Genomic DNA, 14984 nt, shown 5'->3' on the forward strand with positions numbered 1-14984 from the left:
GACATAAAAATCATTTATATATAGAAAATAAAGTAATAAAAATGAAAGTAAAAGCCTTCTCCAAATGCATGAATCTTATATGACTGGTGAATAATCTGCGAACAGAATAAAGGCCAGGGGCAGGGTGCCTTAGAGTCTGATAGCCATGGCTTCAAGTTCAGCCTCTGAATTTATCAGTAATAGTGATAAAAAGCAATTTCTAAGCCTTGATTTCCTCATCAGCAAAATGCGAATAATGTCACCTTACTCAGAGGGTTCATTTAACTGTTATGTGAGACAACAATGTTTGACACCTACCAATTATTTTTATTATAAATTGAACCTAACTTTTGCTAGCAGGTTTCCTATCAATCCAAACTGAGGTTTGCTAGCAAAGTCTAAAAGCATCTGTTTTTGTCTAATCAATTTTTTGAGAAATTTAGTAGTTTTTGCCAAGCCCCCTCCTCAAATTCAACTTTTTATTCATTGCTTCTATTGTCAAGGAGGAAAACAATCCCCATCACTTCGTAAGGCCTGTGAGACTTTTCTATCCTGATAATAAGAAAAGAATGTGGTAAAGTCCAAGGTGACTCATTTCTAACATTTTGTCTGTATCATCAGCTGAAGTAGTTTTTTTGATGCTGGTGTTAATTTCTTACCATTCTACAAATTGCATTTAATTTCTCATCTAAACTCTAAAAATTAGTCTGTTTTAAAGCCCTGAGCGAGATATTTAAAGCCAGCTTTTTCCACAGTTTTCTCATAAAAATGATAAGCGTAAAATAAAAGGTGCTGGCAAATGTGGGAATAGACTCATTTCAAAAAGCAAAAAATTGACACTATCAGACTTAAAATATACTACAAACCTATAGTAGCCAAAACAGCATGATACTGGCATAAAAACAGACACATAGACCAATGAAGCAGAATAGACAATGCAAACTTTAATCCACATATCTACAGCCAACTGATTTTTGACGAAGGTGCAAAGAACGCTCATTGGGGAAAGGAGAATTCCTTCAATAATTGGTGCTGGGAAAATTGTATATCCATATGCAAAAGAATGAAGAATGAAACTAGACTTTCCCTTCTTACCCTACATAAAAATCAGCTGAAAAGGAATCAGAGACCCAAATATAAGACCCCAAATGATTAAACTACTAGAAGAAAACACAGGAAATACTGTAGGACATTGGTTTGAGAAAATATTTTATGAATAAGTTCTCAAAAGCATAGGCAAAAGAAGCAAAAAGAAACAAATTTGATTATATCAAACTAAAAAGCCTCTGCACAGAAAAATAAAAAATAAAAAACAATCAACAGAGTGAAAAAACAATCTACAGAATGGGAGAAAATATTTGCAAACTACTGCTGACAAGGGATTACTATCCAGCATATACAAGTAGCTCAAACATCTCAACAGCAAAAATCCCACACAATCCGATTTAAAAATGGGCAAATTATCTGAACAGACATTTCTCAAAAGAAAACATACGACAAATATATGAAAAATGCTAAACATCACTAATCACCATGAAAATGCAAATCAAAACCACAATGAGGTATCATCTCACCCCAGTTAGGATTGCTATTATCAAAAAGACAAAAAAAAAATAAAAATAACAAATGCTGGCAAGAATGCAGAGAAAAGGGAAATTTTATACACTGTTGGTGGGAATGTAAACTAGTACAGCCAATATAGAGAACAATATGGAGGTTCCTCAAGAAATTACAAATAGAACTACCATATGATTCAGCAATGCCACTACTGGGCATTTATGCAAAGGAAATAAAATCAGTATGTTGAAAAGACATCTGCACTCCTATGTTTTTTTGCAGCACGATTCACAATAGCCAAGATATGAAATCAACCTAGGTGTCCAAAAACAGATGAATGGATAAAGAAAATGTGTACATATACCCAATGAAATACTATTCAACCATAAAAAGGAATGAAATCCTGTCATTTGTAGCAACATGGGTAGAAATGGGGGACCTCATGTTAAGTGAAATAAGCCAGGAACAGGAAGTTACACACTGCATGTTCTCATTCATACGCAGACACTAAAAAAAAGTTGATCTCATAGAAGTAAAAAGAACAGAATACTAGAGGCTGGAAAGGTAGGGGAAAGGGAGGTATAGAGGAAAGATTTGTTAAAGGATACAAAATTACAGCTAGATAAGGGGAGTAAGTTCTAGTATTCTGTATCACAGTGGGATGACTACAGTTAACAATAATATATAGTTTCAAATAGGTAGATGGATGATATCGAACGTGTCCAACACACAAAAAAATAAATGTTTGAGATGATAAATATGCTAATTATCTTGATCTGATCACTTTACATTATATTGAAACATCACTACTTACCTCATGAATATGTACATTTGTCAATTAAAAAAAATCGAAGAACCCCCCCCAAAATCAGCTGACACAAAGTGATTTTGCCACTTATCTTCAAAAATACAAACATATTGGGAATTAATCATATTTATATCTTTTATTTTAGCATTAATAGAATTATAGTACTGTTAAGGTAGAATACATTTCCAGTAAATGAAGTAAAAGTCATTTGAAGTTGAGTCAATTTATTTATTACATCCAGTAATATCACCCTCCTACTATCTACATCCCGTTCTGTAATGTTCTTTAGGGGGAAAGAGATAAATCACAAAAAGGATTCTATGTGAGATTTCCTAGGGGGAGGAACCCTTGCATGGCATTTCATGGTCCAGGAAAGATTCATCTCATGGAGCTCAGTATTCTGTAAAAACGATGCTCTCAGTGTGACATAGAGGCAATTCCAGGTGTGAAGAGTGGTGGAAAAAGCACAGGGCTGGAAATCAGACCAATTGGGGTTTGAATTACAGCTTTACACTTACTAACTGTGCAACTTTGGGCAAGTTTTTGAAACTTTCAGAGTATAACTTCCCTAATCCAGAAAACTGGATAATAATATCCATGCCATGAAGATTCAATACAATGATCTACGTCATGCATGTGGTAGAATGCCTGGCCCACTGTAGTCCCTCAATGAATTATAGCCCAACAAATAACAGGACAGGTAAATTCTGCTTCATATACTTTTGCTGTTGGATGTATCACTGGGTAGACCTTCCTGCAATAAAAAAATCACAGAGGGTCTATGATGAAAATGTCTAAGGACAGATGTCCAGGTTTCAGACTCACTTCTTCTGTTTTGTTTAAGACAAGTGGGAGCGTATGAATACACTGATAATTCTAAGTGGCAGTTATGGAAGTGGGCCAGTTCGGTCAGGTGAAGGTTAACTAGCTATATGTGATTGAAAATTTTAGAGGCTCTTGCAAGTAGCAATCAGATCGCAGGGAGAAGGGAATCCGCCGATAAAGGAAGACAGCCACTGGGCCACCTTAGGTTCAGAAACCAGGTACAACAAATAAGTCTACATTGGTCAGATTATTCATTCCTCTCCCAGTCCCCGACTGTCCCAAAACTGTAACAATGCCTCTATCATGGACACTGCCTAGATTGGGGGATAAATTGGTTGGTAATGAATCTTATCTTGTATAAGTAATATTTTGTTTCTTCTCCATAATCACAATACATAAACTACATAATGAAGATTTCTTCATTCAACGCAAGCAGTCCTTTTTTTTCCTTTTTCAACATTTATGTTTGAATCTGCCAAATAAAGTTCATTTATTAAAGGAATCATTTGATACTTCCTCTGTCTGTACATAGGGTTCTTAAGCTTTAATATCTGCCTCAGCAATCATTTAGCTACTGAGAGAAGCTAATTAGTACTATTGTTAATGAATAGAAAAATGTATTTAACATATGAGTCTTCAGGAGTATTTCTCAAAATGACAGATTTAATTCCCTGAGGGCTGTGGAAAGTTTGCAAAGAGCTAACTGTGGGACTTAAATGGTTGTTTGGGAATGATAGTCTCTTAGTAAAACTTCATTCACTGTATCAATTCAGCAAATAATTTCGAGTGCTTATAAGGTGCAAAAGTTGTTAAAAATATTCCCTCTTTTTCTCAGTTCTTCCACCTCATTCTTGACTACAATCACTCAATGACATTTAAGAACCTATACTTTAGGAGGGGAAGTTGGAAACTTGCTAAATACACTCTTTTTATGCAAGGAACCTGGCAAATGCATTTATTTGCAGTATCTCTACTCTTCACAACATGTATGTAAAGAAAAAATAGTATCCCTATTTGATCAATGTGCAAACTGAGGCCCAAAGAAATTTAGTTCATGGCCACACAGTTAATTAGTAGCAGCTTCTCTGTGAACTCACATTGAGCCTCAAGGCCCATTCTCTTCAATACCATGAATTGTAATGCTTAGGCCCAGATACTTCCCCACATCGCTCCTGATTGCTTGCCTGTTTTATTAATGTTTCTAATCTTCTATTAAATAAAATTTACCATGTTTTCATACTTTCTTTCACTGTATAGATGTCTTACAAAATTTTACTTTATTAGGGTAAAAGAATGCTATTCATCTGATTGGTTCCAAGACAAGGTATTTCTGATTTCAGGGGTACCTTCCTGGTACCTTACAAATGCCTCAGTGTCTCTGACTTTCAGTACCTACAAAATCTTGAACTTCCTTCCTTCCAACCCTCTTAGGGCCTAGTTCTATTTCCCCATTTTTTTACCATGCAGTCCACACATCCTTCTTCTCCTGTGGTGATGGTATTAGTAGACTTTTTTTCTTCTGCCAAAAGGTAAGCTATATCCAGCAGATATGAATGGTAGTCTCTGTTCTTCCCATTCTAATGAGATACATCTAAGTTCAGACAAAACTGAGGATATGATCCTAATTAATCAGAAAGTCACCCATGACTGAGAAATCATTTACTAGAACCAATTAAATCTAAATTGAAATCTATATATTTTATAAGCACCTCCCACATTTGACAATAATGGACGATCCCATTTCATGACTCCACTTTGGGTCCATGAAAGCAGAATCCTGGGTGAATGGAATAAGTACCAGAAAAAACTCTGACGTATATGTGAATGATTCAACCTTGATGTCCTCTGGTTTGCTTTTAACTCTTCTACTTTCAATTCACATAATATAAACTAGAACAACAATTTGGGCAAAACTATAGCAAATTGCTTGTTATTTCTTGAAAATAAAATTTGAATTATGTGACTGACAATATAATGTTGTATTTAGATATTCTCCTTCAATATTTAACCTATACCTAAATCTATATATATATATATATGCCAATGCTTTTATTGTTTTTTCAGTAAATGGATTATATTTTAAAATTTTAAATGCAGAAGTACACTAAGTATAAAGGAATATACAAATCTAGATTTTACAGTTAAATTTAAATGATTTATTAAAATTTGAATTAGTAAATAATTTAACTTTCAACATCTCAAAAGTGATAATTTTTTTCTTGATGTAAGAATTCACCCTGGGTGTCCATTAATAAGAATCACCCTTAAGAAAACCTCTCTTGTAGAGGTTTTGATGGCCCAAGCAAGAAACTTACAACCACACCGGCCTTGGTTCCAAGACCAGGTATTTCTGTGACCTGAGGCAAGTTGCATAAACAAACCTCAACTTTGGTTAATGCCTCAGTACATTGGCTAACACTAAATACTCACACTATAGTCCGTTTATTCTTCTGTTCATTTGTCTGTACATGCTGAACAACAACAGCAACTGCAACAACACTATGGCTCTTACTTTGTGCCAAGCACTGTTTTAATATTAACTCACTGAAACCCCATTACAACCCTATCCTAAGCACATCCTACTATTACATCCATTTTGCAGGTGGAGAGCCTGAGGCACAGAGAGACTAAATAACTTCCCCAAGGTCAACAGCTAACTGATAGTGCCAGAATCTGAACTCAGACAACCTTACTCTATAGTTCACACTCTTAATCATTACATGATACTGCCTCTCATACACTCATTCACCACCCAGCAAGCCCCAGTTTGGTTGTAGTAGATAATTACACCATCTCCAGCCTCAAGGAGCTCATAGTCTCTTGGTAAGACAGACATGTAAACACATAATTATGGTACAGAATATCAAGTATGCTAATTGACCATGCTCCCTGGAGACCTGGAGTCCATATACTCAATGCAGCAGGGAACAGAGCAAGTTTCCTTGATCTCATAAAGATCTACACAATCTTCTACCATAAAAGTCCAGCTGCTGCAGTACAAAACCTTACTCTTGCCTGGCATCTTAGGGTGTCAGAGATACCCAGGTAATTAGGAATGGGGAAAGCCTGTAAAACATCAGGAAGCACTGAGCTTCAATAGCAAGAAATAACAGTATAGTTCATGTCTTTAAAAAATCTGTTCTCAAACCCTTATATTGTGGCTGACCTTAAAAGAGACTGCTAGCATCTCATTACAATAAACCCAGTGGTTAAATACAGAACCCAAAGTCCTTTGACCCAAGTTCAAGTCTAGGTCCACCAATCACTAGCTGTATGACCTCAGACAAGGTATTTTTAAGCCTTAGTTTTACCTATAAAAATGGAGATGAAAATAATGCCTGCCTCATAGGAAAGTCATAGGGAAGAAAAAAGAATAACCCATGGGAATCCTCTGCACATTGCTGACATACAGCAGGCATCTAACACACTGTTATGCTGTCATTACACAATGTGTCTGAGGATTTGAAATCCTTGTGTTGGTAATTTTCATTTCTAACTTCCAAAAAATTAAAAAAAAGAATCTTAAGAAAAAACATCAAAATTTACTGCAGAGGGTAAGAAAAACAGACACTACAATACTGAATTAGAGACATAAAGCCTGTCGTTTAAAGTTTCACATGTCTGGAAAATAGCTTATTACTTAGAAGATTTTCTGAAACAAGCCCACTTTGATGTGTAGCTGTGAAAATATTAATGCCACATACTACATACCTTGTATGGCACAGAAGTTAAGAGCACAAGCTAGAGAGTTAGACTGTCCAAATTGGAATCCTAGCTCTACCACTGTCTGACTAGAGTGAAAATTTGGGCAACTAGCTTCAAGGCTCAGCCTCAGTCTCCTTGTCTGTAAGATGGGGATAATAAAAAAATACTTTCTCTTCTCACAGGGTTATTAGGAAGACTAAATTAGTCTCCACCTATAAAGCAATGTAATACCATACCTAGTGTAGAATAAGTGGTCAATAAATGGCCTGGGAGAAAAGACATGAATCCAGGACATTTAATTCTTCCTCTTCCCCTTCAAGCCAGGAACTTGGCAGTTATCCTAGAATCCGATCTCTCTCTCACATCCTGCCTACAATCCATTGCCAAGTTCTACTGAGTCTTCCCCTAAATATCTTTGGTATGCAACACCCCCTCTCCACTGGCATAGTCTCCACCTTGGTTCACACTCAGCATTTCGTGCCTGGATCCCCATCAGAGCTTCCTGACTGCTCTCCCTGCTGCTGCTGCTACAACACGGATGCTTGAGTGACGGCTCTACCCCATAAAGCTATTCACAGTCCTCTCTTCTACCACCACCATTAAGGTCTCTCCCCGCTTTGAGCAGGGTGATTTCCAAACTATGCAAGATGGCATATGAAGATCTTCATGCTCTGGCACCTGCTTACTTTTCGTGCCACACACTCAGGTCCCCTTTGCTCCAGGAATTCCAAAATACTGTTTCCCACACAGCCTAATAGTCTCTCCTACTTCTGTTACTTTGGGCATGAGACTCCTGTTCTTCTGCTTGACTATCTTGCTGACTCCTCCTCCAAAGCTCAGCTTCATTGAGATTCTCCTCTGAGTGCATCTGAGCCAGGTGAGGGTCTTTCTGTGGGCTCCTGGGGCTCCCTCTTCATTCTCTATGGAGGGTGATTAGTGGCTCTTATCTTTCTCCCTCCCTGCCTCTTCTGGGCGTTACTGTAGTGTTGCCACTATGCTTTGACTGGCTTTGTCTCCAACATTTGATGCAATGCCTGATCCACAGAAGTCACTTAATAAATGTTTACTGAATGAATACATGAATACAAGAATGAAGCAATGAATATTTGTTCCTGCTCTGTCACTGATTAACTGTATGTTTGACATCAATAATCAGAAAAGATGTTAATCATGGAATTAATTGTCATTTTATCCCAGTATCTAGCACTGTGTCAGGCGCATGTATAGAGAGAGATCTACCTACCTACTTACCTATCTGTTGAGAGCAAACTCCAAAATGTTTCCTTTTTTAATACAAATTTCATTAGGTCACCTCAAATTTTTTGACAGGACTTGGTAAATATATACAAGCATGTATTCATATACTAAAAAAACCCACTTATGGAACAAATTAGGGTCAATTCTAGTAATATCCCTCACTGTTGAAACATATTTTATAGTGTATGTGGGGAGAGGGCATGACACGCAGGTAACATGGTACCAGAAGCCAACAACGACAGTCAATGTGCTAGGACTACAGCCTGACCACAAAGAGAGCACGTGTGACTTCAGCCCATCATGGCTTTATGGTAGGATGAGCCACCTACCAACCACTGCTCATGGACCAGGGCCCTGCTGGGAGCAGGGGATATAAACAGCTCTTCTCAGCTACTTGCTCAGTCAGGGCAGGGATCCAGTAATAACCCACCCAAAGGCACTCTATCTACTTTTGGCATGCCTCCCACTGGTTGCCAACCTAAGTGGCCCATGAGCAGAGAAGTGTGAAGGGAAAAAGATATGGCAGGGAAGGGCAGTGGGAAAGTATGGCTAAGGGGCATTTGTAAGTGCATTGATAAGCGCCTTTTAAAGAAGATACTCATTCAAACTTTTTTTTTTCAAGCCAGACAAATTAGTAATAAAAAAGTAAAGTTTCATCCACCTAGACACATTTCCTTTTAACAAATAGGAAGATTTCCTTTTTCTTAACACTACTTATGTCAAGAATAAAACACATCTTTATTAAAACTCAACTAATTATAAATTCCTAGAAGTTCTGTACAGCTTTTTTTTTTTTTTTTTTGGACTGGTAATCATGTACTCATGATTAACATATTCAAAATAGACCATATGTATAATTCATTGAGTTTTTAAAAACTTGATGAAATGTGAATCCAATGTTAAGTCTACATATGTATTATGATTTCATGATAACACATAGTGATATCCCATACTACACGATTCTGTGTCATCACACCTATCAAGAAAGCTTCGTCTTTGGCCTTGCTCAAACCTGAACTGCAGGAGTGTCATGGACCAAATTCCTTATTTTATAAACTAGATACTCTTTAGGATTTTCCCAAGCTTTTGAGTGTATCCACTATTACTTTTATGTGATTAAAAGCTCCTGGCCTGGTGTGGTGGCTCACGCCTGTAATCCTAGCACTTTGGGAGGCCGAGGTGGGTGGATCACCTGAGATCAGGTGTTTAAGACCAGCCTGGCCAACATGGCGAAACCCCATCTCTACTAAAAGTACAAAAATTAGCCGGGCAGGGTGGCGGGTGCCTGTCATCTCAGCTACTAAGGAGGCTGAGGCAGGAGAATCATTTGAAGCCAGGAGGTGGAGGTTGCAGTGAGCCGAGATCATGCCACTGCACTCCAGCCTGGGCAACAAGAGTGAGACTCCATCTCAAAAAAAAAAAAATCCTATACAATATTTCTGCATATGAACAAGAGCAACTATCCCCATAATAACCCACAAAATATTTAGAAGCAGCATTTTTTATTGACATGAGGTCTACAACATGGAATGAAGTAGCCCATAGGCCTTCATCAGGATCTTAGAAAAAGGTGGGGATAAAGAAACTCAAAGTCATAACAATTCACTTTATAGAGGAATGAGGGTCATATATGGCTATGCCACTGAAGGAAATCTAGAGTGTTTTCAAAATAATTCAGTCTTAACTTTGTACATTACAAGTAGTATATGAAATAATTGGACTATGAATATTATATCTTCTGTAATACACTGTATCTTACAGAATATACCTATTTTACTATGTTAAGAATTAACAAGTACAACAGCAATGAAAGTGTTATCCATGAGCCAGTTTTAGGATCTACTCTGTGAGTGTCCTGAGAACAAAACGTTTAAATCCACTTGCACATTTACAATAGCGATATTGATATTTCTCCTTGTTCCCTTCTGGTTGCTAAGAGATTTACACTGGACAGACTCTGTTGTACTGGTAACAAAGCACTTTGGTCCACAAAGCATTTGCTACAGCTCATTGAGCCCAGAAACTCCCTCTGCCTCACCCCTTCCCTATTTTGCTTCCAAGTCAAACAGGGACCCAGGCACAAAAGTAACAGATCTGTCATCACTGCTACAGAAAACTGCTGTACATAAACCTAGCTAGCCTAACAACCCTAAAATACAGTGTCAATATTAATATGACACCATATCTTCATACAAATATATGTACCTTTTCCATCTTTCTTAGAAGCTAGTTTATCATGGTGGGGGTAGGCAGAGATGTATGGACAGGGGGCAAGTGGTAGTGACCTACCCACAGAGAAACCTCACACAATAAAATTAGACCAGAATCTAGCAAAGTATGGCAATTTCATAACAACTGTGCTGTGCAAGGCTTTGAAATACGCCTGCACACAATTTCTTAACCCAAGTTTGTATTTTTATGAAAATATATTCAAGAAGTTTATTTACAAGAATATCAAAGTAGGAACTATCTATATTTAACATCTTGCAGTGAAACAACTGCAGCTCTCCAGCTTCAATCTCAAAGTCAGCTATGCAACAAAAGGCAGAGAGTCTTCTATAGATCCTAACTCTGAAGAAAATGGCAAAGGTACCAGGAATATTCATGGTCACTCCTGAAGAGGGGTACATGTGGGAGATGCAATCTGCATGTCATTTAGAAAGCACATGCCTTACTGCTCAAATTAAGGATATCTTTCCTTTGGGAATTTTCACAAAGACACATAAAAATCTTTATGACCTGCCTTTCCTATTCAGATCACAGAGTTTTAGTCAATTTTTATTAATTATCATGGAGGAAAAGTGCTTTGGGGTCTTACTCCCGGCTCAGTACCTAGGAGTCATATTTAAGGGCACTCTAAGTACTCACGGGCCATAATAAATCACCACTGACCCAGAATATTCCTCCTATTTTCCCCCTGCCTTGGAATATCAGTAAGGAATCATCAATGCCCATGCTTTGATCTAAAGCAATCAGTGTTGAAGGTTGCAGGTTACTGGAATTCCTGCGTTCAGGATAATCACTTTCACCCAGCAGGGAAAAACAAACCTCTGTGATTTCAGCTTTATTTAACAAAAGAAAGTTATTTCTAGCAGCTTATTTCCATTGCACAACTTGACAAAAAGCACCTTATAAAAATAAGAGGCAAAAGGAAAGAAAGAGGAAATAAAAGCAAAGCAGGAAATGACTTTTGTGCTACGCCTCTAAGGTCACAGATCTGCCTGGGAAACGCACGCATGTGACACAGTTCCAGCACAAAAGCTCTTTTTCCACGAGACAAACCTCTAAGAAGTACAAAGCCTGGTTCTCTGGCCTCTCCCTCTAACCCAAGTCACCGCAGTGCATTTCACCTTGACTGGGCTGTGAAGAAACTACTTTTGTAACTCCCTCACAGCACCTTTCCATGTCATGGAAACATGCCCATGCCTATATAAAGTGAAGCACACTTTCCGCATAGCCCTGCAATCACCCCACAGGAGAAAACCGTCCCTCTTGCCTTGCCCATCCTATGGCCATGTTCTGCCATAGGGTTTATCATCTGTTCCCAATTTACACACACAATTTACACTCTACCCAGCATGTAAAAATAACCCTTAATGCTTCTAACAGATGCCAGAGGGAGATTAAAACAAAAAGAATCCAGGCAAGATATATGCTCTGGCATACATAGATACCTTTTTCTTCCGATCCCGGGACCGTTTGCGGTGTTTCCTTTTTTTCTCAGGCTCTTCTTCAGCATTGATTTCTAAATCCCTGTTTTTCTTTAATTGTGAGGCTGCATGAGCCATAATGCATTTAAAAAGATCCTCTCAAGCACGCACGGCTTCCTTGTAAAAGGTGATATCCTCAGGCACCTTTAATCAGGCTTACAGCAGCATTCCAATCACTAGAGAGAAAGCTTTGACTAGAAGCAGGAAGATATTCACAATGCAAAGATGCTGGAGAAGCTGAAGCTTTTAAAAACCCAAATGATGGTGTCCGGACTTCATCCTACACCTTCCTCTACCTGAACCTTTACAGGAGAGTGCAGCCATCGTAATGCATTTACCGTAGTGAAGAAGACAGCTGGGACAGAGGAAGCTGTATTATGGCTGTATCCCCTGCCACCAGCTGGAAGTGTCTAAGTGATTCCTCGGAAGGGGGAATGCTGCAAAGGATGCTTCTCCAAAGGGGAAGAATCAAGAGTCACCACACATGCAGAAGCAAAAATCCAGCGCTAATTCTGAAAACCTATTTTAGAATCCTTTGAAAAAAAGAAAAGGCTGCAATTTATACATCACCACTAGATCTACACGGAGAATAATTTAACCCCTGATAGAATGGAGCTGTTCCTACTTTAGTTCAACTGCTGATGGTGACAAAATATATAAAATAAGATTTCAAAAAACACACTAAATTTTGCTATGGAGATCCTGACTGCATTACAGGGAAAACAATGCATGTATTGCCTGTCTCAACAGTGCATCCTTTATGCTGAACTATCAATCTAAATGCATTTTGTGGGGAGGACTACAGAAGGGCTTGTTGTCTTTTAAAAACAACATGCTGATTACAACACATCATACAGAAAGACGTGAGCATATTGGTGTATGGAACAGATGCCTGATTCATAGGAGGTTCCCCAGGACTCTCCTCTCATGGGGTCTGAAGGTCAGGAATCTGTGCTGTAATCAGTGTTTCTGAGTCACTGAAATGCAGATTTGCTTTCATGTTAGGGTTTGCTTCAATCACCTTACTATTTTTGCCACCTGAGTTCTCAATGACTGCAGCCTCTGAATATTCATTATGTGAAGTGAAGCAGCAGCAGTGCTCAAGGCCTGCTGGGGTGTCTTCTGCTAGGATGCACACACTGGAAGAAATCTAATAAGTCGGGAGTCATTTGCACACATACTACACAGTATTCACAGTAAGCGCTTTAGCAAGAAACTGCTGAAATGTCAGGCTGGGCCTAAAACATGAGACCTAGTAAAAAAAAAGAAAACACACACACACACACACACACACACACAACAATTTCACCAAGAAAATCAGTCAGAAAAAAAAAAAAAGATGTTCTGATGAAAATACTTTGTTAGCATGTGTGCTTCTGATACAAAAGTCCATAACTTTGGCCGTCGGTGCATTTGACTTTGTAGGGCTGAAAGTGTAGGTGTGTAAAGGACACAGCACCAAGTCCAATGCATAATGTGAGGATTTGGTTGGGGTTCTCTGGAGCTGTTGTTTGTCTGCTTCACAAAGAGTGCCAAGTGTGAGTTCCTGCAAACAACTTTTACTCACCATACTTCTAGATTTGGGGTTCAAAGGTCTTTCTTCTTTTCCTCTTGTAGGATGCTTTATAGTCTCTGCGAAGCAGTGATAAAAATGGGAAGGGAAAGAATCAGGGACCATGGCATCCCATTCCTACTACCAATGGACTGCGCGCTTCTCTGAGGCCTCACGGTGAACCACAGGGAAACCACGCTGGTCATAGAGTTACCAAGGGCCTACTATGTGCACCGATGCTCACATGCTTGACTTCCACACAAACTATCTTCATGAAGAAAGAGTTCTGGAAAGTTTCTCCATTGCCTATGAAACCATACAAAAATGGAGAAAAATGAAGGTGGGGGATTAAATGTAATTCAGCTCCAAAAGCAGATGAAAGGTATTTGGGTCTTTGTAGTAAAAATGAGTGTTTTTCTACTAAGATATTTTACTGTATTAGTAACAGGTGGGGCAGAGTAAAAATTAAAACTTCGTATGCATTTTCCCAATATAAATCGTCTTATACTTTTGAAAAACGTTCATACAATTTCTTTTATTTTCAGCAAGTTGAAGAGAACAGCCAGCTAAAAAGCTGGCGTCTTTCCCACTGGCTCCTGGATCATCTTTTCTTTTTTTATAGACGCTAATGATACTTTAAAATATATTTAGAAGTGTGCTTGATCAAGTAACTTCTCCGTCTGAGGCTGGCAAAGCACTATACTTTCTCATTGATTTCTATCGGCAAAAGTATAGTTGGAAATTAGGAAAATAAGCCACAGGTATTTTTCAACATACTTCTCTCTAGAATAACTCTTTGCTTCCCCCAAATGTTCAGAAGTTGAGAATGTGTCATGGCTTTTTAGGACTCTATAATGTGACTTTTTTGTTGCCTTGGATGTTTCCTTATCTCAGTAGGTGGTTAGCCCATCAAAAATAAATCCTAAGGTATAGCTTGCTCAGATTACTTTTTTAACAGAAAATGTGATCTTTTATCTTCCATTTCTAAACTAGAACTTTGAACAGTGACTCTACTAAGAAAGGCAGCCCTGTGGGTCCTAGGTTTTGACTGTGATATTACTAAAGGCTAAATCCCTTTCTCCCTACACAGCAGACATCCTGACAAGTAACTCTCAAGCTCCTTGTGTACTTATTCTCAACACAAAGGCATTGACTCAAGATAGCCACAAATGCCAGTTTCCCCCCAAAACTGAATTGACAGTTTTATCAATAGTTCCAGAAAGCCTTTATTATAGCTGAAATGAAAACATTAAAACAACTTTTAAAAACTTTATTCCTTGACTAAATAAAGTTTTATCAAAAATGTCCACTTAAATTTCAAGAACTTATGGTCATTTGGGAGATTAAAAACTGGTATGAATCTTTAAAGTACAACCAATCGTCCAACTGGTACAAGCTCATGTGTCTGAGAAGTGGGGCAGATCCCTGGTAGCAACAAGAATGAGATGCAAACATGGCCTTAGAGGAAACAACAGTACAAGGTCCAGTCAGGCCGATGGTCACCTCCCTCTACAGCAACTTCTCCAGTCCTACTACTTGCCATTGACCATGAGAATGTTTACATAGGACTTACATAGGATGGGCGTGGCCC

General features: G+C 38.3%; 1 protein-coding gene across 30 annotated transcripts in view; it reads right to left on the reverse strand.

The window, feature by feature from the left end:
- Positions 1–14984, reverse strand: part of ANK3 (ankyrin 3) — a 709526-nt gene that overhangs the window by 350118 nt on the left and 344424 nt on the right. For 16 of the 30 annotated variants that reach the window (XM_055092846.2, XM_055092845.2, XM_055092843.2 and 13 more), the window contains exon 1: positions 11806–12475. The exons of 4 other annotated variants lie outside the window; for them this stretch is intronic. In XM_055092846.2, the coding sequence (XP_054948821.1) occupies positions 11806–11919 (114 nt within the window). In that variant the 5' untranslated portion in view covers positions 11920–12475. Of the gene's footprint in view, positions 1–11805; positions 12478–14984 lie in introns of those variants that run through there. 10 more of the 30 variants (XM_055092832.2, XM_055092831.2, XM_055092829.2 and 7 more) reach the window with 6 other exon arrangements.

The sequence above is a fragment of the Pan paniscus genome, chromosome 8 (genome assembly GCF_029289425.2).
Source record: "Pan paniscus chromosome 8, NHGRI_mPanPan1-v2.0_pri, whole genome shotgun sequence".
In the NCBI taxonomy this organism is placed as follows: domain Eukaryota; kingdom Metazoa; phylum Chordata; class Mammalia; order Primates; family Hominidae; genus Pan; species Pan paniscus.